This window comes from Apus apus, chromosome Z (genome assembly GCF_020740795.1).
Source record: "Apus apus isolate bApuApu2 chromosome Z, bApuApu2.pri.cur, whole genome shotgun sequence".
In the NCBI taxonomy this organism is placed as follows: domain Eukaryota; kingdom Metazoa; phylum Chordata; class Aves; order Apodiformes; family Apodidae; genus Apus; species Apus apus.
Window position 1 is genome coordinate 11,196,405 of NC_067312.1, and position 22,628 is coordinate 11,219,032.

The 22,628-nt window shown below is 56.5% G+C and overlaps 3 protein-coding genes across 6 annotated transcripts in view; 1 reads left to right on the forward strand and 2 right to left on the reverse strand.

Annotated features, from left to right (window-relative positions):
* Positions 1–761: 761 nt before the first annotated feature.
* Positions 762–10,240, reverse strand: CREB3 (cAMP responsive element binding protein 3). Of its 3 annotated transcripts, none has more exons than XM_051642118.1 (11): positions 10,229–10,240; positions 8,200–8,570; positions 7,367–7,504; positions 7,021–7,288; positions 6,697–6,809; positions 6,387–6,479; positions 5,723–5,829; positions 2,975–3,043; positions 2,732–2,816; positions 2,535–2,616; positions 762–2,238 (listed from the first exon to the last, which is right to left on the reverse strand). In XM_051642118.1, exons 3-11 carry the CDS (start codon positions 7,502–7,504, stop codon positions 1,874–1,876), a joined length of 1,320 nt encoding a protein of 439 aa, XP_051498078.1. In that variant the 5' UTR covers positions 8,200–8,570; positions 10,229–10,240; the 3' UTR covers positions 762–1,873. The 3 variants fall into 3 exon arrangements, with proteins under 3 accessions (XP_051498078.1, XP_051498079.1, XP_051498080.1); XM_051642119.1 differs by lacking the exon at positions 10,229–10,240 and adding an exon at positions 7,786–7,833; XM_051642120.1 differs by lacking the exon at positions 10,229–10,240 and having other exon boundaries at positions 7,021–7,285.
* Positions 10,225–11,428, reverse strand: LOC127395597 (translation initiation factor IF-2-like). The gene is made up of 2 exons (XM_051642744.1): positions 11,353–11,428; positions 10,225–11,258 (listed from the first exon to the last, which is right to left on the reverse strand). Exons 1-2 carry the CDS (start codon positions 11,426–11,428, stop codon positions 10,225–10,227), a joined length of 1,110 nt encoding a protein of 369 aa, XP_051498704.1.
* Positions 10,687–22,628, forward strand: part of TLN1 (talin 1) — a 37,302-nt gene continuing 25,360 nt past the window's right edge. The window contains exons 1-11 of one of the 2 annotated variants that reach the window (XM_051642116.1): positions 10,687–10,779; positions 16,620–16,783; positions 19,009–19,106; positions 19,328–19,457; positions 19,676–19,828; positions 20,098–20,240; positions 20,637–20,764; positions 21,214–21,274; positions 21,570–21,674; positions 21,986–22,141; positions 22,491–22,592. In XM_051642116.1, the coding sequence (XP_051498076.1) occupies positions 16,654–16,783; positions 19,009–19,106; positions 19,328–19,457; positions 19,676–19,828; positions 20,098–20,240; positions 20,637–20,764; positions 21,214–21,274; positions 21,570–21,674; positions 21,986–22,141; positions 22,491–22,592 (1,206 nt within the window). In that variant the 5' untranslated portion in view covers positions 10,687–10,779; positions 16,620–16,653. Of the gene's footprint in view, positions 10,780–16,619; positions 16,784–19,008; positions 19,107–19,327; positions 19,458–19,675; positions 19,829–20,097; positions 20,241–20,636; positions 20,765–21,213; positions 21,275–21,569; positions 21,675–21,985; positions 22,142–22,490; positions 22,593–22,628 lie in introns of those variants that run through there. The other variant, XM_051642117.1, reaches the window with a different exon arrangement.

Genomic DNA, 22,628 nt, shown 5'->3' on the forward strand with positions numbered 1-22,628 from the left:
TTGTTACCCCCTGGCTGTGTCTCCTCCCCAGGCAGGGATACAACCTTCCATTTTGTATCTTGCCCACCTGCACAAGCACCCTCTGCTTCCTGGGATGGGTTGCAAGCACAGCGCTGCCTGCACCCACCATGTCCCTAAACCCCGCACTGGCCTCCTCAGCCTGAGCTCAGGGTCTGCTAGTGCCTCCCGCAGACCCACTGATCCTCACCAAACCCAGGGCCCAGCCTTGGTCTAGCAACTTACCCAGCAGCAGGGCCTTCCCAGGGCCTCCCTCCCCATCCTGGCCACGGGGATAGGGCTGTTGCACCGCGCTGGCTCTGCTCTGCTTCCTGTGATTGTGCAGCTCCACTTAGGAAAGCAGCTGCTGGGGCTGACACCAGCTCCTCGTGCTTCCTTCTGGGGAAGCTGCTTGCTTCCACAGTGCCTTGGGTGCACGCAGGACATAAGGCAGGTGCTCGGTGCTCACAGCACCTACTTGTCTCCAACACTGGTTAAAAAAAAAAAAAACAAAAAAAAAAACAAGTTTGCTCACCCTTGAAGTGGGGGGAGAGAACAACAACTGCCCAGTAAACTTGCACCTGCCCCAGCAAGCCCCTCTGTGTGGCTGCAGCTGTGGGAAGGGAAGACAAGAGTGTGTTCCTTTGTCAGGCTGCTAGGGTGATCACCCCCCAGCCTCCCATGGGTTCCCCCCACAACACTGCCAGCCCCAGCCTCCACCAAGCAGCCTAGTCCCTCAGCAAAATGACCACACATGGACACAGTCACAGACCATAGCTATTTATTTAGATGTTATTAAAAAGGAAATCATTGCAGGGGAGTTGGACTAGATGAGCTTTAAAGGTCCCTTCCAACCCAAATAATTCAGTATGATTATATGATGTGTACAGAAATAGGATGAGGAGAGATGCTCAGCTGGTACCACTATGACGCACTGAAATAAAGACACCTCTTGCCAGCTTGAAGTGTTTCTGCTCAGCCCTGGGAAGTGACCAGAGCCAGCTGACTGCATCACTGGCTAGTGTGGCAAAGCTCAGGCACACAAGGAACAGCCCTGTGGCCAGGAAAGCTTTCAGAAGAGCAAACAGCTCTGCTGCTCTCTGCTGCACACTGCCTCAGCAGCCCACTCTGAGGCATGCCTTCTCCCCCATGCCCAGGTGCCCCACTCCCAGGGCTGTGGGAGATGAAAGGCTCAGCCGCAATGGAAGGGCAACAGCAGACATGGCTCAGGAAGGACTCCACATTACCTTCTCTAGCCAGGCTAGGAGCTGTGCCCATGGCTCAAAAGCTAGCAGGAACAGGTGACACGCAGGGTCTGTCACAGTGGCAGGACAACTCCCTGTCAGGGCACTGAAGGTCAGCTTGCTATCTCACACCTAGAAATCAGGCAACACTGCAGGAGTAAGGGGAAGAGACAAGGGACAGATGCTTGCAGTCACCAAACACAGTAAGAAGTGCAGGACCCAGCCTGTTCATTTCCACCTGGGCAGGGAAGCAAGGCAGCAGCATCCACCAACTGCATCCAGCCTAACACAGCACAGACACCTTGGGCTCAACTGCCTTCATTCTCCATGCCACTGCCCATCCCTGACAGCCACAGGATACAGCCTGGGCTGCAGGCTCCCCTCAGCAGCCATAGAAAAGTTCCCAGAGTTTCCTACACCACCTCAGAGAGAGTCCAGCTATAGGTACACAGAGCAGAGTATCAGAACAGGTCAGCCCCAAAATTATTCCCTCCCGGCAAATCCTCAGTGCTGCCAGCAATCAGGATAGTATTGAGAAGAATCTGCTTTGAGAGATCATCTGTTAATGCAGCTGTTTGTCCCTGCCCAGCAAGGTGCCCAGCATCACCCCGAGGAGCAGGAGGCAGTGGTGGTCACATCTCATCGCTATGGTGCTGCTGGATGACAACTCTAGCAGCACGTTCCACCCACTCCTGCCTCTTGGCTTTCCACACCACCGGCACATCAGGCTGCAAAGGGTTCCTCTGGGAGCCCTGCTCTTGAGGCTGGGAAGGGCCCCGCTTGGAGTCTGCTGCCTCCGGAGGGTCAAAGGATGAGTTGCTGTTGAAAGAAGATCTGGCATCGGGGTTGAGTAGACTCAGTCCCTCTTCCCATGATTGATTGAGGCTGCTTGACAGCAAGGGCTCCTCAGGCTCCGGGCTGAGCCCCTCCAGTGCAGTTTTCACTTGCACCTCAGGTGCTGCCTGGTTTGGTAACTCACGGATCTGCCGCGACAGCACTGCAAGAAAGGTAGAACCTTGTCACCCCCAGCCTCTCACCATCCTCCTCTGAGCACGGGCCACCACAGAGCCCATCAGAGGGGAACCAATGGTGCAGCCAGGGAGGGGACCCTGCCCAGCTGCCAGGAAGAGTCCAGAGCTGGGGTGAGACAGCAAAGCGAAACCCAGTGGTCTGCCCAGGCAAGGGGTGCTGGGTTGGGAGGCACCCCAGAGTTCAGCCTGTCTCCAAGGAAGATGCTCTTCCCTGGAGGTCAGTGGTTCACCTGGAACCGTGTCCCAGCCCCTGGGCACTCACCTCTGAGCTCTGGCTGTGTCTCTCTGTTCCCAAACAAGCAGATGCTGGGGGACAGAATGAGGCAGAAGGACAGAACCACGACCTGGAAACAAGAAGATTATTAGCAGCCAAGGACATGGCCGCAACAAACATCTCTCTCCCAGACTTGTAAGGGAAGCAGAGACCCCTTCACAGACATGGGGGATGAAGCCACTCACCATGATGCAGGTTTTTCCTGTAGTAGTTTTGGTGGTGGACCTGCTCACAAAGGCCTGCAGCTTCCGCAACTGCTTGAGCAGGGACCTGCAGGAGAGCAGGCAACACAGGTTAATACAGTGGATGCACCAAGAGCTGCACACTCCCCTCCTCCCACATTTGCAGCCATGGACAGGTCACAATCCCAAAAGGAGGAACAGCCTTCCACACCACATCTCCTGCTATGTTCAACAACAAGAACTCACATGTTCTGCTCCTGCAGCAGCTGCACCTTCTTCTCCAACTCGTGGTTCTGAGCTGTGCAGGCGGCCACCCTTCCCAGGAAAGATGATCAGAGCATGGGGTAAAAACAGAGAGCTTTTGTTAGTCAACAGCAGGGGCTTCACCAGAGTCTCTCCTCAGGTAATCAGCTACCACCTCTGGGTGGCTGGGGCAGATAAAATTGCTGCTGGGGTCTACATGGCATCACCTGGAGCAAAGCTCAACTCACAACAGGTTTGGGGACGGGTGAGCTCTGCCCAGCTCCACAGAGAAGCACCAGACTAATCTCTAAGGATGCTCACTCCTAGCAGCATGTCAGCCCTGCAGATCCACCATGTCAGGCTGTATTGTGAACCAGCCTGACCTGAACATGCTAGACATGGCATGCCAACAACTGGCTTGAACAGAGCAAGCTCTGGGCCATATCCAAGCATAAGAGAGCAGGGTTGGTTAAGCCCTGAGCTTCTGAGACCCCTGAGGAGACCTGCTGTCTCACAAGGTCAACCTCACTTTCTGCCCAAGATGGCAAGACGCCAGCAGCGGCAGAGTACAGCTGCTTGTGACTGGTACCCCACGCTCACAACCCCTGGCACTGTGGCCAGCACAACTAACACCATTCCACGAGGCATGCAGCCATCCTCTGAGATCCAGCAGGTCACATATTCACTCCTATCTCCCCATTATCAGGCCCTGAAAGTCTTGTGCACCCAGTAGACAAACCAAACAGATTTCTTCCTCCCCTCCCTATCAGCCCTCAAGGTTGCTGGGTGCCAGGACGATTCCTCTCTTCCTCACTGGCCTTGGAGGTCGCAGGCACCCAGCCAGCCCAGTGCTGTTGATAACCCTGTCACAGAACAGGGAAGCATAACATCACATTGTACACCATCCATAAAAGCAAGCAGTTTCAAGTCCTAAGTGGGAACTTGGACTGAAGCTGCTGCTGGACGGTGTGACCCAGGACTTCTCCCAGCCAGGGACACCTCCACCATTGCCTGCTTCCTCTGAGAGCTGAGGGAGTCACACCTTTACACCATTTTCAAGACTAGATTATCATCATTACACTGATATGTGCAGGGAGAAAATCAGAAGGGCCAAAGTAAAACTAGAACTTAATCTGGCTATTGCCATAAAAAACAATAAAAGATGTTTCTTTAAGTACATAAGCAACAAAAGAAGGTCTAAGGATAATCTTGTTTATCAGATGTAGGGGGAAACACAGTGACAAAGGATGAGGAAAAGGCTGAGGTATTTAATGCCTTTTTTTGCCTCAGTCTGTACTAGTAAGAGCAGTTGTTTGCTGTGTACCGAGTCCCCTGAGCTGGGAGACAAGGATAGGGAGCAGAATGAAGCCTCAGTGCTGGGGAAGGTTATGGAGCAGGTATGTCATTATGCAGCACGTACAGGACAACCAGGGGATCAGGCCCAGTCAGTCTGTTTTCATTGAAAGGCAGGTTCTGCTTGACGCACTTTCTCCTCCTCTGACAAGCTGACCCGCTTAGTGGATGAGGGAAAGGCTGTGGATGTTGTTTACCTGGACTTAAAGCCTCCGACACTCTTTCCCACAGCATTCTCCTGGAGAATTTGGCTGCTCATAGCTTAGACCAATGTACTTTTCTCCAGGTAAAACCTGGCTGGCTGGCCAAGCCCAAAGAGTTGTAGTGAATGGAGTTCAGTGCAGCTGGTGGCCAGACACCAGTGATGTTCTCCAGGGTGCAGCAGTGGGGCTAGTTCTGTTCAGTATTTTAAACAGTGATCTGGACAAGGGGATCAAGTGCACCCCCAGCTTGTGGATGACACCAAGTTGGGCAGGAGTGTTGATATACCCCAGGGAAGGAAGGCGCTGCAGAGTCCTGCACTGGGGTCACAACCACCCCAGGCAATGCTACAGGCTTGGGGAAGAGTGGCTGGAAAGCTGCCCAGAGGAAAAGGACCTGGGGGTGCTGGTGAACAGCCAGCTTAACATCAGCCAGCGTGTGCCCAGGTGGCCAAGAAGGCCAACAGCATCCTGGCTCGTGTCAGGAATAGTGTGACCAGCAGGACCAGGGCAGGGATTGTCCCCCTGTGCTCAGCACTGGTGAGGGGGAACCTTGAATCTGTGCTCAGTTTTGGGACCCTCACAAGAAGGACATTGATGTGATCTGAGAAGGGCAACAAAGACGGTGAAGGGTCTGGAGAACAAGTGTTATGAGGAGCAGCTGAGGGAACTGGGGTTGTTCCCAGGGAACTGGGGAAAAAGAGGATGGGGGAAGAGATCTTATTGCTCTCTGCAGTGGCCTGAAAGGATATTGCAGTGAGTTGGGGTCAGTGTCTTCTCACAAGAAACAAGTGATAGGACGAGACGAAATGGCCTCAGGTTGCACCAAGAGAGGTTTAGATTGGATATTAGGAAAGATTTCTTAACTGAAAGAGAGGTTGTCAGGCAGTGGAACAGGCTGCCCAGGGAAGTGGTGGAGTCACCATCCCTGGAGACATTTAAAAGTTGTGTAGATGTGATGCCGAGGGACACAGTTTAGAGTTTGCCATGCTGGGTTAATGGTTGGCCTTGATGATTTTAAAGGTCTTTTCCTCCCAGAATGATTCTATGATTTTATAAGCATACATTAATCACAGTATGTTAGGAGAATTAAGCTTTAATTGAAACTATGATTTAGTGCCATGATCGTTCTGCCAAGGATCCCTAAAAGAATCTGACTGTCCCCTCAGTGTCGGGTGACACTGCTCTGTGCCCGCACCTGTTTTCCAGATTGTCCACATAGATCTTCTTCCTGCGGCGACTATCCTGGGCTGACTGCTTGTTCCGAATCTTGCGACGTACTTTCTTCAGGAGCCGCTCTTCAGCCTGCAAGGGGCGTTTCTCATTAGCAGCCACCCCAGGGCACTGGCAATCCCGCCCTCACAAGACCCTGCATGCATCTCGGCACTCAGCCTCTGTGCTTTTGTCCTCTGTCCCTCCTCCCACACCCCTGGAGGAACGGCAGGAGCTGCAAGGCGAAAGCTGGCCTGCTAATGGGGCCACCAGCTCCCCCAGTGTGGCAAAAGCGAGGCACACCTAAGGGAGCTGAAAAGCAGTCAACCCACAAGCCACTAGGCAAGTGGGAAAATACAGGCTGGAGGCACTTGTGGTGGAACTGCCTCCTGCAAGCAGTCATGAGCTGAGAGCCTGACAGCAGCCAGGTCTCACTGCTCTTTGCATTCACCCCATGAGCAAAGCTGCTGAGGACACCTCCCAGGTCTTGAAAGGAGGAAAAGGACACTAAGCCATCCCCAAACCCTGCCCTGAACACAGCACCTGAACACCAATGCTCTCATCAAGGTATCATCCTGTATTTCTGAACTCCTACTCTGCCTGAAGCATTTGAGGGGCCCAAGCCTGCTCAGGCTGTAGCAAGGACTCACTTTGGTCAGTGGCAGGCAGGTTGGTAATGCAACACCTTCTTTCTTCAGGAGCTGCTTCTCCTCCTCTGTCAGGACCAGCTCTGGGAAGTCGGACTGGAAAACATAAAAAATACAGCCACTGAGAATGCAAAGTAAAGCGAGTCCACCCCAGGGAAGAGAGGGCATACAGAAAGCACACAGAACTGGGATCAGCTCTCCCAAAGCAGCATCGTGCTCTCCTCAGAGACACCCCTCCCAATAGCCACACCAGGAGAGAGGGGAGATACGAGCAGAAGCAAAGGCTGGGGCCCATGTGCATGGCAGTCAGTACCTGCACAAAGGCTGCAGGCACAAGCTGGGGTCCAGCATCCACAGCAACAGCAATGGGTAAACTGTAGCTCTCTTCCAGTGCCTTGCTTGTGCCTTCTAAATCCTTCCAAATCTCTGAGGAGGAAAGGAGAATCAAACACTGGACCTCAGTGAGGCAGCACCTGACCAGCCAGCTTTGAGTAGCATAAAACCAGAATTTTATGGCAGCAGAAAGCCATTGAATTTGGCTCTCCCCATCACTGCCTGACACCTGCTAAACATCCCCAACGTGGGACTGCTTTTCTCCCTGTAGCCACAACAGAACGAGCCCCCACACATCACTTACCAACATCAATGGAAACATCTCCTTCTGACATTTCAGACCTCACACTTTCCAGCACAGGCCAGTCCTGATGAAGGGAATAGTTGTGATCAGCATGCACAATGTTTGTGCTGCCAGCAAGATCACTTCCGGGACTATGGGACAGGTGTTGATCCTCAGAGACCCCACTGTCACTGTCAGCAGGTGAAGAACTCTGCAGTGTGCTTGGTTCATCTTCGAAGGGGCTCAGCAGGGAGCTGATGAAGTCATCAATCTCTTTATCCAGGAACTGCTGAGGAAAAGCTTTTACTCAGCAGGGAGCCAACCTCCCAAACCACCACCCCGCAGCAATTCCTCCCAAAGCACTCGCCTCAGGCTCCAGCACGGTCCAGTCTTCCAGAAGACCATTCTCCTGCTCTGTGATTTCAGGGCAGGGAGCATCATTGTTCAGGAGAAAGTCAATCAGGTCCTCATCTGCCAGGGTATCCTCTTCCTCTGGGCACAACATCTGAACAGGACACCCAAAGTAAGCACAGACACCAACACTCCTTCAAGATGCCCCTAACTCCCTGTGCAATGGCAACAGTTGTCAGGGCCCCTCAGAGACAACCAGCCCACAACAAGGCTATTATTCCAGCACTGGTGGCCCCACCACACCAGCTTCCCCACCAGACTACGGGGAGCGAGCCACGGGAGCCATGCTCCACCTAGAGCACAAAAGGTGCAGCAAGGAGAGGGAAAGTGGAAGGGCCCTGGGCTTTCTGCCATGAACAGCATGCAAGATCCTACCGTTCCACTGATGCCAGGTGCTGCTGTATGGCCAGCAGGGCCCGTCTCCTGTCACAGATGAGTTATTAAGAGAAGTCATTGTCATGGGGTTAACCAAAAGGGCTTAATTAGCGATTAAGATATTATCAAATTATAATTAATTGCAACCGAATGAAAACGAAACAGCAGTCAGATGGCAATTAAGCCAGAACTGAATGGTAATTAAACAGCTCTTTGACAATTATTTAAGAGGTTATTTAAACAACAATTTAGGCTGCAAACCCTCTGCCTCTCACCACACTTCAAACAATTCAGGTACAGCTGAGATACATCTATATGCATATATACATAGAATAAAAAATATTGCGTATATAGGACAAAAAAACATTGCCAGCACATCACATACTTTCAGGCTGAGTGTAACATGTCCCTTACCTCGCAGCAGGTGTCTGATGCCGGGCAGAGGGTCTCTCAGCCTCGAGAAGGAGCCTTGGAGGTGTCCCTGCTCTCGGGGCAGATGCCGCCGCGCCGCCCGCTGCCGTTCCGGAGAGTCCCTGGGCTCGGGGAGGCTCCAGGCATTTATAGTGTAAAGCGAGGGACCCGTAGTCGAATTCCGCCCTTGGTTTTTGTGCACACGTGCAGCTGTGCCAGTTTTAGTTTTGTCTGATTCTGGCTCAGGCGAGCGCTGCTATCTCTTGATAAGATGTGTCCGAGGCTCCCTGGTCCCTGAGAAGATGCGGGCGAGCATGGTTCTCACGGTGTGCAGGGCAGGGCTGGCACCACTCAGGGCTGCATGTCCGTGAGGCCTGAACCAAAACAGTGCTTGTTGAGCCGGAGCAAGGGCATCGACACACCTCCCTGCCAGCACCTTCAGCTTTCACATCTAGCTGGCAGGTGTCGCAGCTCGTAAGACAAGAAAAACAACAACACTCCACGCTCCCCCAAAAACAAGAAGGCTGGGGCAGACCTCTGCCTCAGGGCTGCTGTGCCAAATGCCTGGGAATCAGAGAATCGCTTTGGTTGGAAAAGACCTGTAGGATGATTGAGTCCAACCATTTAACCCAGCACTTTCAAGTCCACCACTAAACCATGTGCCCCAGCCACGTCTTTTAAATGTCTCCAGGGATGGGGACTCAACCACTTCCCTGGGCAGCCTGTTCCACCACCTGACAACCTCTCTTTCCGTGAAGAAATGTTTCCTAAAATCCAATCTAAACCTCTCTTGGCACAACCGAAGGCCAGTTCATCTTGTTCTATCACTTGTTTCTCGTAAGAAAACACAGACCCCTACCTGGCTACACCCTCCTTTCAGGCAGCTGCAGAGAGCAATAAGGTCTCCCCTCAGCCTCCTTTTCTCCAGGCTAAACAACCCCAGTTCCTTCAGACACTTGTTGTAAGACTTGTTCTCCAGACCCTTCACCAGCTTTGTTGCACTTCTCTGGATATGTTCCAGCACCTCAAGGTCCTTCTTGTTGTGAGGGGCCCAAAACTGAGCACAGGATTCAAGGTGCAGCCTCATCGGTGCCCAGAAGAGGGGGACAATCCCTGCCCTGGTCCTGCTGGCCACACTATTCCTGACACAAGCCAGGATGCTGTTGGCCTTCTTGGCCACCTGGGCACACGCTGGCTGATGTTAAGCTGGCTGTTCACCAGCACCCCCAGGTCCTTTTCCTCTGGGCAGCTTTCCAGCCACTCTTCCCCAAGCCTGTAGCGCTGCCTGGGGTGGTTGTGACCCCAGTGCAGGACCCAGCACTTGGCCTTGTTGAACCTCATACAATTGGCCTTGGCTGATCTATCCAGCTTGTCCAGGTCCCTCTGCAGAGCCTTCCTACCCTCAGGCACATCAACACTCCTGCCCAACCTGGTGTCATCTGCAACCTGACTGAGGGAGCGCTTGATCCTCTCGCCCAGATCACGGGCAAAGACGTTTAAACAGGAGAGGCTCCAACGCCGAGCCCTCGGGAACCCCACTGGTGACCGGCCGCCAGAGCCAGGGCGCAGGGATGGGCGGGTGATCAGAGCCCCCCCGGCGGGACGCCGAGCAGCCAGGGGCCGGGGAGCCGGGCAGGGCCCGGGCAAACGCCGCAGGGCGGCTGGGACCGCGGACACCGAGGACCTTCTCCCCAGGAAGCGCCGGACGCCGGGAGCGCGGCAGGTGAGGCAGCAGGAAGGACGGCGGGGCCGGGCGGGGCCGGGCCGGGCGCTGGGACCCCCACCGCGGGGAGCCCCGCAGCCCCTCCCCGCCACCCGCCGCGGGACGCCCCGCCGAGCACCGCAACCCGGGGCCGCGCACCACCGGCGGGCTGCCGGCCCCGCCCCGCCCCGCGGCAGCAGCCCCGCACGCTGCTCCCACCGCCCCGCCCCGGCGGCCCCGCAGCGCCCCCTCCGGCCCCGGCCCCGGCCGGTGCGAGGCGCGGGGGCGCGCACCCCCCGAAGCCCCCGTCCCGTCCCGCCCCTCCCTCACCTCGGCGCGGCCCCCGCCGCCTCCACCGCACCCGCCGTGACGTCACCCGCCCCCGGCAGGCCTCGCGCGCCGCCGGCCCCGCCCTCCCCGGGGGCGGGAGCGCGCGGGCACCCCCGGCCGGCGGCGCGTGCGTGGGCGGCGGGAGCGCGCGGCGTCAGGCGGGGCAGGGGAAGGGGGGGGGGGGGGCGGGAGAACCGGGGACGCGGCTCCGGGGGTGCCCGCGGGGTGCCCGGGGGGTGGCGGCAGCGGCGGCGGAGCGCGGCCCCAGGGCTGCGGGGCCGTGCGTGGCCGCCGGGCACAGGGCGGGGCCGCGCCCCGGGCGTGCGGCCGCAAATGGCAGCGGGAGGGAGGGAAGGAGGGAGGGAGGAAGCGGGCGGAGCGCAGCCCCGGGGGCGCCGGGCCGAGCCGAGCCGAGCCGTGCGGCCCCGGGGGCGCGCCGTGCCGCGGCGCATGCGCGGCGGGGGGCGGCGGGGCGGGAAGCGGGCGGTGCCGTCCCGCTCCGCTCCGCACAGCCTCGGCGGGGCCGCCGCGCTGCTCCTGCCCGCGCACAGGTAGGGGGACGGGGGACACGCGGCGTCCCGGTCACCGGGGAGGGGCTGGGGAGAGGCGGAGCACGCGGTCCCGGTGACCGGCAGCGTCCTGGTGCCCGGGGGGCTGCCGGGAAACGGGTGTCCCCCGGGGGAGCCCCCCCCGCCCCCCGCACAGCCCTGCTTACCGGGCCGGTCGGGGAGGAGCAGCGTCTCGGTTACCGGGGCCTCCCGGCTCCCACCGCGGACCCTCCCCCGGGCTGCGGTGACTCCCGAGGGTCGGTCACGCCTTGGCCTGGTTTTCGGGCGGGCTCCATCGCTCCCGGGGCTGGCGGCCCCGGGGAACCGCTGCCCGCCGAGGGCCCCCGGGGCAGCGCGGGCGGGTCGGGACCCGTTAAGTCCCGGCCCTGCCCTAGAGCAGCCGCCGCAGGCCTCGGCTCCGCTGGCCGGGCCCGGGGCAGCAGCACCCGAGGGGTCCGGGGAGCCGAGCGGCGGGGGCCTGGCTGCCTCCAACCGGGGGGACCGGCAGCGGTGCCGGCGGGGAAGCCTTCGCTCCCCCCCGTTTCTCCTCGCCCTTCCTGCCCACCCTGCCCGTACCGGGGCGGGAGGGAAGCGAGTGGAACGGGTGTCGGCAGGCCTTGGCGCGGTTTTGGGTGGGGACGCTGGAGGACATGGCTCCCCCAGGGAGACATCCCCCCCCGCCCCCCCGGGGCTTCTGCCGCCGTGTCCCGGGGCAGGGCGAGGGGCCGGGACGTGTGGGGCTGGGGTGGGTGCGGTGGGGCAGGGCAGGGCAGGGCTGACCGCCCTGGGGGAGCCGTGCGGGTCCCCGCCACGGAGCAGCTCACCGGGCAGGGGAAACCCTGCCCCATCCCCTGCCCCTTCCCTGCCGGATCCCGCTCACGACCCTGCGAACTCCCCGGCCCTTTGAATCTGCCGGCAGGATGTCTACATGCTTCTGCTGTGCCTTCATCGCTGGCTGTTAGACCCATATTTGGTAGCAATAATTGTTTACTCCCTTCTCTTCTCTCCCTCAGCCTCGCTGCTGAAGAAGGGGAGGGGACTTTTTTTTTTTTCTTTTTTTTTTCGGGGGGGATCTTTAGCTTTGCCGGAGCCTGCGGGTTGCCTGGTAGAGGGCCTGAAAACCCAGCTGCAGACCATGGGGTGAAGCCCCACAAGTGCTAAATGGGCAGGCAGTGGTGCATGGTGAGCACTGGCCAGGCGTGTGGCTCGCTTGCCCAGCTGCAGCAGCAGATGTTTGGGGCATCCCAAAGCAGCACATCCCAGCAGATTTGGGGAAGGGGCGTGGGAAGGCTGAGGAAGAGGGAATGGGGCACAAGGGGCCTGCGAGGCTGAACTTTGCTAATGCCTGGATGGAGAAATGCCCCCCCAAAACCCAGCGACGCTCTCCTCTCACTTCCCCCTTTCTGCCTGCCTGGGGGCTCAGCAGCAGGCAAATCGCTTGCCCTGGCAAACATGGGTGCCTGGATCAGGACATCTGGTGGTCTTGGAGGCCAAGAGAGCACCTGCTGCACCCCCAGCGCTGCTTTTGTGCTGGAGGGCCAGCTTGCTAAGGATGCGGGAGACCGTGATGAAGTCATGGCCTTGCCTACCCCCTTCCCTGGGTAGTGGGCAGCCCAGGGGTGCCAGCATTTGTGCCTGCTCCCTTTGGAGGGCAGGGAATGCTTGTCAGGAGCGGACAGGCCTGAGGACATGTGGGAAGTGCTGTCAGTTCATTTCCAGAGCTTCTTCACCCCAGTGTGCATGAACATGCAGGCAGGAAAGCTGTGATCCTCTGGCCATGCTGCCCACTTCCCACGTGGAGCAGGGCTGTCCTCCTTGCTTGGGGGAGTAGGTGCTTCTGGCCTGAGGCTGTGGGTAACAGCCGAGTGCTCACAGGGGTGCCATGGGTCTGGCCATGCCAGCCACTCAAGCTCTGTGGAAGCAAGCTCAGCCTCAGCTGGAATAAACCATCTTCCATTCTGACATAGATGTGTGAGTGGGAAAGAGGAACTGGGCTGGATGGGCTCAGCAGTGTGCAGCACTGCCACCAGCCAGGGCAGCTGTCTCAGCCTTTCCACCAGCGCAGGGCTGAGCCACCCCTGGCCCCGCTGCCTGCCATGACTGGGTATACTGGTTGCATGCTGGAAAACCCAGCCAGAGCCTGCTCCAGCTCCTTACCAGGTTAATTTTTGACCCAGTTCCTCGTGCGGTTGTGCAGATGCCAGTGTGCAGGCATCGTGGTGGCTGGTACCTGTCTGGCTGTGCCAGTGGCCTCACTGGCCAGGCTGGCAGCCCCATCCCTGCGGAAAGCCCCGGCAGTGCAGTAGTTTCAGCTGATAAAGCTTCCTGAAGCCAGCTCCCAGTCCAGAGTGGAGCCTTTCCCAAGTGAAATGTGCCGTTGCTGTGCAAAAAAACCCAACAACACAACCCAAAACCCAACAAACCCAAACTTCATCTGGAGTCTCCCTTAGAAAGAGCACATTAAAAATGGCAGAATTGTTGTATTTGCAGTTTTGCTTCTGGAGCCTTGCCGTGAGCACACCAGCAGGCTGCTACCCAGTTTTGGTTGAATTTTTTTTTCTTTTTTTAAATTACCACCCTCCCCCCACCCCTCCCCACCTCCAGAGATACAAAACCTCCTCTGTAACCGTTCTCTCTGCGCCGACACAAATATAGCATTTATGTCACATGACGGAAAACCCGCTCTCAGTGGTCCCGGCAGTGACACTGTGGTTCCTCAGGTGCTGCCATCTCTCCACAGAGCCCCAAGACCTCCACCACCTCACTGGTTTTCTCAGCCTAGTGGAAGGGTGAGGTGGACGCAGCTGGCATGGCTCCCCCAGGGGTCTGGGACCCCGTCAAGAAACACCTCCCCTCACCCCCCTACCCCACTTCCCCACCACTGCCACCTGATTTTGGGGTGGGCTGAGGAGCGTGCTGGTGGCTGGGGAAGGGTTGCACGCAGCTTGCTCTAAAATGCAGAAGTGTGTTAATCTGGATGCCGGCTGGCTGTTCCGGTGCCTTATCTGCCTCTGCACACTGACAGCCGATTGAGGACGGGCTTGCTTGCTCTGGAGACCAGCCAGCGCAGAAATTTGGTGTGTGCATCAAGACGTGGTTTGTTTTGTGGTTGTTTTGTTTTTTTTGGTTTTTGTTTTGTTTTGTGGTGGGTTTTTTTTTTCTTTCCAGGGGGACAGCTTGAATTTCGCTGTCCTTTTCCTTTATTTTGCTGGCTTGCCGCGCCAGGCTCCCACGCTGTCTCATCCATTATGTTTAGTCCAGCTTTTCCTTCCCCACGTGGTACCTGGAAGGGGAGAGGTCTGCAGGGGCCGAGCACTGCGTTGGTGCCCTTGCAGGAGGCAGTGAGTGGATTTGCAAACCCCATGTGATTAATTGCCACGTTTGCTGACAAATCTCCCCAGGGTTTGAGGAGGTGTTACTCCTTACACAGCAGAGAGCATTTCTGCTTTAGACATTTATGTCAGCAAAGTTCAGCTGCTGGAGCCTGAAGTGTTTGTGTAGAATATGGGAATTAAAATGAACCATTTCTCTTTTTCCTCTGAGGGCTTCCTTGATGTCCTGAGCACCTTCCCTGTCAAGCCCTGTTGTTTTTGCAAGACTTCAGGAGTGGGAAGGCTTGAGCAGTCATCTTCCTGCGAGGCCTGCAGAAGCACAGTGATCCCTGTGAAGGGTGTGCTGAGGGGTTCCTGCAGCACAGCGCCTGGTTCTGTGTGGCTTTGTGAGGGCAAGAGGAGGCTGCAGAAAGGGCTGGGCATGGCCCGACTCCTTTTGGTTCCTCTCTGCCGTCCAACGTCCTCCCCTCCCCTTCCTCCGTGGTCTCTGACCTTGTCCTGGCAGTGGCACGTTCTCCTTTTCCTGCGGAGGGACGGAAAGCAGCTTTATGTTCAGCTGGAGAATATTTTTAGATCTAGAGAAGATGGCCTGGTGACCACAGCAGCCCGCCCTGTGTATGAAATGCTTCGAAAGCCCTTTCTACAGCAGGGTGTTAACTCGTCCCTTCGGCTCCTCAGCTTTGCTGGAGCTTCCGGATGGATGGCAATGGCACAGGCAGGCGCCTTCCCTGCCTCCGCCCCGCTGCCGCCGGGCTCCCTCGCTCCGGACCCGAAATGCATTTCATTCCTCATCAGCAGAGCCAGTGGGGGCCGCGGGCCTCCGCAGAAACATTGCCGAACGGCTCAGGAATGCGGAGCTGGAGCTGCTCCATGTGCTGGTGGAGGCGGCACGCTCTGTCGTCCCTGCCTCCCACCCTGCACCACCAGCGTGGCTTTAGGGCTCTGCAGCCAGCCGGACCCCTGCCCTCTGACTTGCTCCTGGCCAAAATCTGGTGCAGGAGCGTGTTGTCCATTGCAGACCGTGCCCCCAGTATGCTCAGGTCCCTGGTTGGGAGCAGCCCACATTGGTGGACCCCCTTCCATGGGGGGCTGGAGCTGGCAGTGCTGCTGTGGTGCAAGGGAGCCTGCCAGCAAGTTTTGTCCAGGCACATTCCCAGGCCAGGCTGAGGATGCACGTGGTGGGTAACCTTTCCCTGACAGCTGGAATAAGAGCTCTGATAGAAGAAAATCAATCTCAAAGAGAACAAGCAGATGTGGTGCATCCCACTGCTGCTCTGGCATCCTCCCACCAACTGGGTGGGAGGTGGGGTTTAAGGACAAGGCAGCCTGGGTCAGTGCAGAGCAGGGGACTTCTTCCCCATGAGCAGGCTCTTGGGGAGAGGAGGACATGTCACTGCTGGAGAGCATCTAGTTGGTGCCAGCCCAGGACTGGGAATGCTGAGGAACGCAGGGGGCAGTGGGGCAGGGCGAAGGATGTGGCGCAGGGACCCTTAGGCGTGTGACAACCTGGGAAAGTTCTGAAAGCTGCTGCACAGTGGGTAAACCCAAAGGAAGGGGCTCTTAGAAGCCTTACAAGCAGCATCATGCAATTGAGGGCTTATTTACAACCTTTTGCTTGTGTTACTTCTTTCCGATTTTACTTTCCTTTAAGGTATCACAGTTCGAATTAGGTGTTGTTAAACCTGGCGTTTTGGAGCCCTGTTGAGGGATGCTTGCTCTGAAGCTGATCTACACTGTCCTTCAAGCTGATCCAGACCCAGCTTGGGGCCTGTGTCAGATGGCACGGTGCAAGCTCTCGTGTGCCTTTTCAGTGACATCTGCAGCAGCTGGTGCCTTTCCCCCCCATGCATCATCTTGTGCATAGGTTCCCCAGCCCTGGGTTTGTGCAGTAGCTGCTGCCATAGACCCTGATCTCTTGAGTGCTCACTTGGTGTGAGTGGTGCTTTCCCTGGGTAATTATTTTTTAGCAGGCAAGTTCAGTGCCTGGTGCCCTTATCTCTCCTCCCCTAGTGGCTTTGGGCTTTTCTGTCGGCCTGTGCTCAGGCTGCCGGCTCAGCACCATTGGCTGGCGACGTGGAGGGCCCTGATAGCCAGGGCAGAGCCCTGCCAGCTCTTGGTTTTCCTCTTGTGGCTTCTTGTGTCATGGAAGGTTTAATTATAACCCCTTCTGTCGCGCTCTCCCAGCTTATCTCGCCTGCTCCCATGCACTTGCTTCCTCCTCACAGGCAGCATCTCCACCGGCTGCCAGCTGCTGGCACTCCTGTGGGAGAGGACAATTGGCATTGGGACCTTGGGACGAGGAGACAAGGGTCCCTCTGGCCAGAGGCCCCAGGGTCAGCACAGGGCTGGAAAGTGGGATCCCCTTGCAGGCTTGCCAGCCCTTGCTCACCAATAGAAGCTGGGTTCCAGCTTTAAGGGAGCAGAGGTGCTGCCGGAGGAGAGGAGGAGGAAGGACCCTGCACCACCAGAGGGGCCAGCAGTCAGAGCTAACCCGTCCGTCTCCTCTGGCAGGTGACGCAGGAGTGGGGACAGCCCAGCTGCCACCATGGTTGCCCTCTCGCTGAAGATCAGCATCGGCAATGTGGTGAAGACGATGCAGTTCGAGCCTTCCACCATGGTGTACGATGCCTGCCGGATGATCCGGGAGCGGGTGCCTGAGGCACAGATGGGACAGCGTAAGTCCACGATGGGGTTGACTGCCATGCTTAGCTCCTGACATTTCACTGATCTCCCTTTCCTCTCTAGTCCCTGTCCCCATCTGGGCTTTCCCAGAGCAGTGAGGAGGTGGGGGCAGCGAAGTCAAGTACTCCTACCCAGTTGAGGTGAGGAGCCAAGTTCCTCAGGCTCCCTTCTCCACACCCCAGAAGAAATTTGTGGATCTGGGGGGTAGGAAAACATGTTTGAAAGTGAAATAACTCCTTGAGCTCTTTGAGCCTGCTGCTCTTTCTGTCTCTGCTCCTCTCACCTACTTGCATCCACCACCACTAAGCAGGACTAGGTGGGTTTAAACATTTTCAGGGGCCTTAGTGAGTGTAAATAAACCATATAAGTCAATTTTTCCTTTCTAGGGGATATGTGGTCCTCTCTTGGGTCTTTTCCTGGCCCCCAACAGCTCTCTGCCAGGCCTACACTGATGCTCTGTTACCTTGCTAAGCTTTCTCAGCTCTGATATCTCCATGGTGTTGCAAGGCTCAAAATTAAGCTTGTGGCTCATGAGGTTATGATGTGACTCACGCCCACGAGGACGTGGCCTGTCCCTGGAATGGATGGTGGGGCTGGAGCACTGGGTCATCATCTTGTGGGCTCTCCTGGGTCCCTGCAGCCTCTGAAGGCGGCTGTGCCACAGGGGAGAGACAGCAAACAGGAGGTCAGGAGTCGTGGGAAGAGGAGGGGAAGTGCAGCGACATCTGGGAGCAGCAAATTCCTGGAGGATGAAAGGAAATGCCTTCTCGCGTTGTGCCCAGCTGGCCAGTGGTCTGGCCAACCACAGCTTTCAGTTTTGTAGAGGGACTGGATGTTTGTGTAGATTCGGGGCTGTAGCTTGTTGCAGGGAGCATTGCATTTCCTGCTCCTGGGTGTGAGTCAGCCTGCTTACGAAAAAAAAAAGAAGGCAAGGGGAAGGCCTTAAAGGGAACTGCTTATTCCTGAGTTCCTTTTCAGTTGCTCACGGCCTTTCTTTAACAGCCAGTTCCCTGCAGCTTTTATTTCTCTTTGCTGTCCTTACCTGTGGCACTTGGGGGACCCTTTAAGAGCTGCCTTTGTTTTTTGCCACCTTTGGGCTGGGTGAGCTTTGGTGTTGGTTTCCAGCTCTGCTCTTGCTCTGTCTCAGGAAGTGCCTCTCCCCACCCAAGCTAGGGATCTGGGGCAAGCTGCTCAGTTTTCAGTGCTTTAGAGTTAACCTCTTGGAATTTGCTTTTAAAAAAAAACAAAACTGTTTTGTTTTGGTTTTAATTTAAAAATAAAATGGCAAGCCTCTCGGTGATTTTTCTACTCCCTGTTTGGTAGGATCTGAACATCAGTGTCAGCCAGGCAGGAATGGGGCGGCTCAGGAATTTGTCCCTCCCCATGGAGAGCTGCCAACTAGATGATGCATTATAAACTTAGCCAGCCAAGGCAGCCTGCGGCGCAGGGTTGTTGGGAAGGTGGAGAAGGACCTTTCCCCGGGCAAAGGCGGGCGTAGTCCTGGCCTCTTGCAGCATGAAAATGGGGCTGTCCCTGGGGTGCTGCTGCCTGAGCTCCGGCATTAGCACTTTTCACTGGGTGCCCCAGCCCTGAGGGAGCAGGATTCAGTGAACAAAACTTACTCACTGCTGACTCTGAGACCTTGTAAGCCTAGATCACATCCTCATTCAGCCTCTTCTCCAAATGGAGGAGTGCCAGCTTCCTTAGTCCCTCCTGCCAAGGCCCCAGCATTTGAGTTGCCTCTCCCAGTATCTCTTGAAACTCTGCTGTGTCCTTCTGGGGAGGTGCAGACCACACCACCATGGGGTGCTAAAAGTGTGGATGTGCCTACGTGTTATAGACCAGTTTCCAGCACCTTTGCGGTTGACCCCCAGCATTTTATTACCTTGCTTCCACCACTGCTATGCATGGTACCACAGATTTAGGAGAGCAGGCAGCTACAACTCCAGGCTCTTCCTTCTGTCATGACTATTGGTTCCAAGTTCAGCATTGCATAGGGGTTCTTCAGGATATTTTTTTCCGTGGATAACAGTGGCAAAGCATATAGTTCAAAGCTTGCTTTCCAGCTTTCTTGCCCACTTGTTAGGTTGAGTGTTCACAGTTCTGCTGTGTTTCACGTGCTGGGCTGCACTAATGCATGTCCCTGGGGACTGGCTGGCATCTTGGTGGCTCTGTCCTGCTCAGGATTACCCTGGCAGAGACTGTACCTGTTTTTCAGCCAATGATTTTGGGCTGTTCCTCTCGGATGAAGACCCAAAGAAAGGGATCTGGCTGGAGGCTGGGAAGGCTCTGGACTACTACATGCTTCGCAATGGGGTAAGCATCCATCCCACGTCCTTCCAGCTGGTACCCCCCTTAGCTCTGCAGTAAGATGTGCCTGCAGTGAGGAGATGCCTGCCTTGCATCATGCCTGGGCATACCCCAATGTCCCCCTCCCCAGTTTCACCTGGGGGGAGGGGAGCTGTCAGTGTGGTGTTGGGATGTGGGCACCTTGCACTGGTGCTGCTGCTGGGAACTGTGCTCCACTGTGCCCACAGGACACCATGGAGTACAAGAAGAAGCAGAGGCCCCTGAAGATCCGTATGCTGGATGGGACAGTGAAAACGGTGATGGTGGATGACTCCAAAACCGTAACAGACATGCTCATGACAATCTGTGCCAGGATCGGTGAGAGGACTCGCGTGGGGGGAGGATGGGAGGTGGGGAGAGGTAGCAGCACCTGGTGGGGGGTACCCAGGGAGAGGCAGCAGCTCAATGGTGGATGGCCTGGCATCAGGGATGACCAGGGGGTGCATGAGGCTGGGGAGGGGACACTACACCCTGCATTGCTTCAGGCTCTGTATTTGGCAGCAATGTGCTGAGCTTGGTCCTCTGCACTCCTGCAGGCATCACCAACTATGATGAGTACTCACTTGTTCGGGAGATTATGGAAGAGAAGAAGGAGGAGGTTACCGGCACCCTCAAGAAGGACAAGACCTTGCTGCGAGATGAGAAAAAGATGGAGAAGCTCAAGCAGAAGCTACACACGGATGACGAGTGTAGGTGCTGGGGACAGGAGCAGCCCATGCTGAGGGGAGTAGGGAGGGGAGCAGGCTCCCCTGCAAGGGGAAAAGCTGGCATGGGAGCATTATGACTAGAAGATAGGTGTCCATGCTCTGGAGTCTTTTCTTCTGCCTGAAGACTTAGGGCAGAGGGATGAGAGCTAGGATGCTCCAGGTGGACATCCATTTCTCATTCCCTGTGAGCAGCTGCAGGGCTGGGACCAGCCCTGCCTGGATCCTTGCTCATTCCCTGGCATTGCCCACAGTGAATTGGCTGGACCACGGCCGGACCCTGCGCGAGCAAGGCATTGATGACAACGAGACGCTGCTGCTGCGGCGCAAGTTCTTCTACTCTGACCAGAATGTGGATTCACGAGATCCTGTGCAGCTCAACCTGCTCTACGTGCAGGTACAGCTCCCTGTAGTACCTGGCTCTGCTGCCCTGTGTCAGACCTCTGAAAGGGCTGGTGGCTGAGATTTTGGCCAGGAGCCACCATGGGGGGTACTTCAGGATGCCCAATTATCTGCTGGGTAGTAGCAAACGCTGGCAATCCTGCCCTTCTGTGTACTGTGGACCTCCTCAGGGGATCCCATGTCTCCTCTGCCTGGTGGGAACCATTCTGCTGCTGTTCCTCTCACAGGCATGGTGCTGGTCCGTGTAGGGGACAGCCTACCCATAAATCCTCCTCTTTTTCATGGCCACCTCTTTCCTGTCTGGAAAACGGGTTCTACCCAGTGCGACAGGGAGCAGTGTCAGGGCTGCTTGGCTGTCCAGGCCATAGTAGTGTCTTCTCTTCCCACACAGGCTCGTGACGACATCCTTAATGGTTCCCACCCTGTCTCCTTTGACAAAGCCTGCGAGTTTGCTGGCTACCAGTGCCAGATCCAGTTCGGGCCGCACAATGAACAGAAGCACAAGCAGGGTTTTCTGGAGTGAGTGTCCTGAGGAGCCCCAGGTGGCTTGAGCAGCTTGGCAGCCCCCAGCACTGCACTGGCATATTGGGCTCGGGGGTGCAGATGGCTCTGGAGCAGCCCTTCCTTGCTGCAGCACAGTGCCTGAGAGTGGCGGTCCATGCTGGGCTGCAAAGAATGCCAGCTCCCCATCCTCCTCCCTCTGGCACCCCCTAGGACTTGCATCCAGCTCTGATGGGAGGGACCTCAGCCCACCATGTGGTTTCCCCTGATGCCATGTGCATCCTCAGCACCTCCACCCTACTCTAAGCAGGGCAGCTTCTGGGGCTGCTTTCATTACTGCAGCAAGCTCTCCCACATCCTTTCTCCTCCCAAAAACTTGCAGGGGTTTGTCTAAGGCTCTGGGTTGGGTGTCCTTGTAGTTGAAGACAAACACTGCTAACAGACGGCTTTGGCTTGTCTCTTGGCAGACTGAAGGATTTCCTGCCCAAGGAGTATATCAAGCAGAAAGGGGAGCGCAAAATCTTCATGGTACGTGTATGGGGGAGAGTGTTGAGACCTGGGCTTCTTTTTGTCCCTCACCAAAGGCTGAGGCTGCTCTGGTCTCGGGAGGCAACATGTAGCAGGTTGGTGAGTGAGAAACAGAAGCAGGAAGCTGTAGGTGGGCAGAGAAGGCAGCTCCTGAGGTTCTCGAGGTCAGAGGAATACTGTAGCAGGGGTGGGGGATGCTGATGAGGTGGGGGCGGCCTGGAAAGGCTGTCACAGGGCAGTGGTGGTACAAACAGGGGACCACGATGCTACCATGATGTTCTTTTTGCCATTGCAGGCCCACAAGAACTGTGGGAACATGAGTGAGATTGAGGCCAAAGTTCGCTACGTGAAACTTGCCCGTTCCCTCAAGACCTATGGGGTCTCCTTCTTCCTGGTCAAGGTAAAGCAGCAGTGCCCATGGCCAAAATTCCCTCTCTCCAGCATATCTCCGTGTGTTGTATCTCCATGCAGCTGCTGCCCCTTAATCCACATTTCTCCAGTTTTCCCTGTGTCCCCATTGTCCACCTCTCCTTTTTGGTTTTCCATGTGCACTGCCTTCCCATCTCCGATCCTTTTGAAGCCCCATGTCATAATTGTCATCAGCTGAAAGTGTGACCTTGGGTGTGTTTGGTAGCCGAAGGAGACTTTAAAGGTCTCAACCTGGATGGCCCATCTCAGCAGGCAGCCCACAATCCTGTTTTGGATTTGCAGGAGAAGATGAAGGGAAAGAACAAGCTGGTGCCGCGGCTGCTGGGGATCACCAAGGAGTGTGTGATGCGCGTGGATGAGAAGACCAAAGAAGTGATTCAGGAGTGGAGTCTGACCAACATCAAGCGTTGGGCAGCCTCACCTAAGAGTTTCACCCTGGTAGGGACCAGCCCTGGTTATAGAATCATTTAATTGTTTTGTTTGGAAAAGACCTTTAAGGTCATCAAGTCCAACTGTAAACCAAGCACTGCCAAGTCTGCCCCTAAACCTTATCCCTAAGCACAGGGTCCTCCAACCCCTTTCCCCAGTGGTGCCCCCATGGGGGGCTGCTCTCATGCAAGCCCTTCTTTGGGGTATTACTGTACAGAGGGACAGCCATGCCCTCCTCTGGTGCCTGCTCCAGCTTTTGTCTGGGAGGCTGGGTCTTGGGTGCTTAGCACATACCAGAGGGGCTCAGGATGGCCGCCAGTGCCCTGCTCCAGTGCTACCCTGTGCTGTGCCATTCCAGGATTTTGGAGATTACCAGGATGGTTACTACTCCGTGCAGACGACGGAGGGGGAGCAGATCGCACAGCTGATTGCTGGCTACATTGACATCATCCTCAAAAAGGTGGGAGTGTACTGGGAAGGGTGGCTGGGTGCTGGA

Coding starts and splice junctions, on each gene's coding strand:
- CREB3 (XM_051642118.1), bottom strand. CDS start 7,504: ATGTTGTGCCCAGAGGAAGAGGATACCCTGGCAGATGAGGACCTGATT. Junction 6,480..6,696: donor TGCCTGCAGCCTTTGTGCAG/GTACTGACTGCC, acceptor TATGTTTTCCAG/TCCGACTTCCCAGAGCTGGT. Junction 3,044..5,722: donor GTGGACAATCTGGAAAACAG/GTGCGGGCACAG, acceptor TTTCCTGGGAAG/GGTGGCCGCCTGCACAGCTC.
- LOC127395597 (XM_051642744.1), bottom strand. CDS start 11,428: ATGTCCTCCAGCGTCCCCACCCAAAACCGCGCCAAGGCCTGCCGACAC. Junction 11,259..11,352: donor CTCGCTTCCCTCCCGCCCCG/GTACGGGCAGGG, acceptor GGTTGGAGGCAG/CCAGGCCCCCGCCGCTCGGC.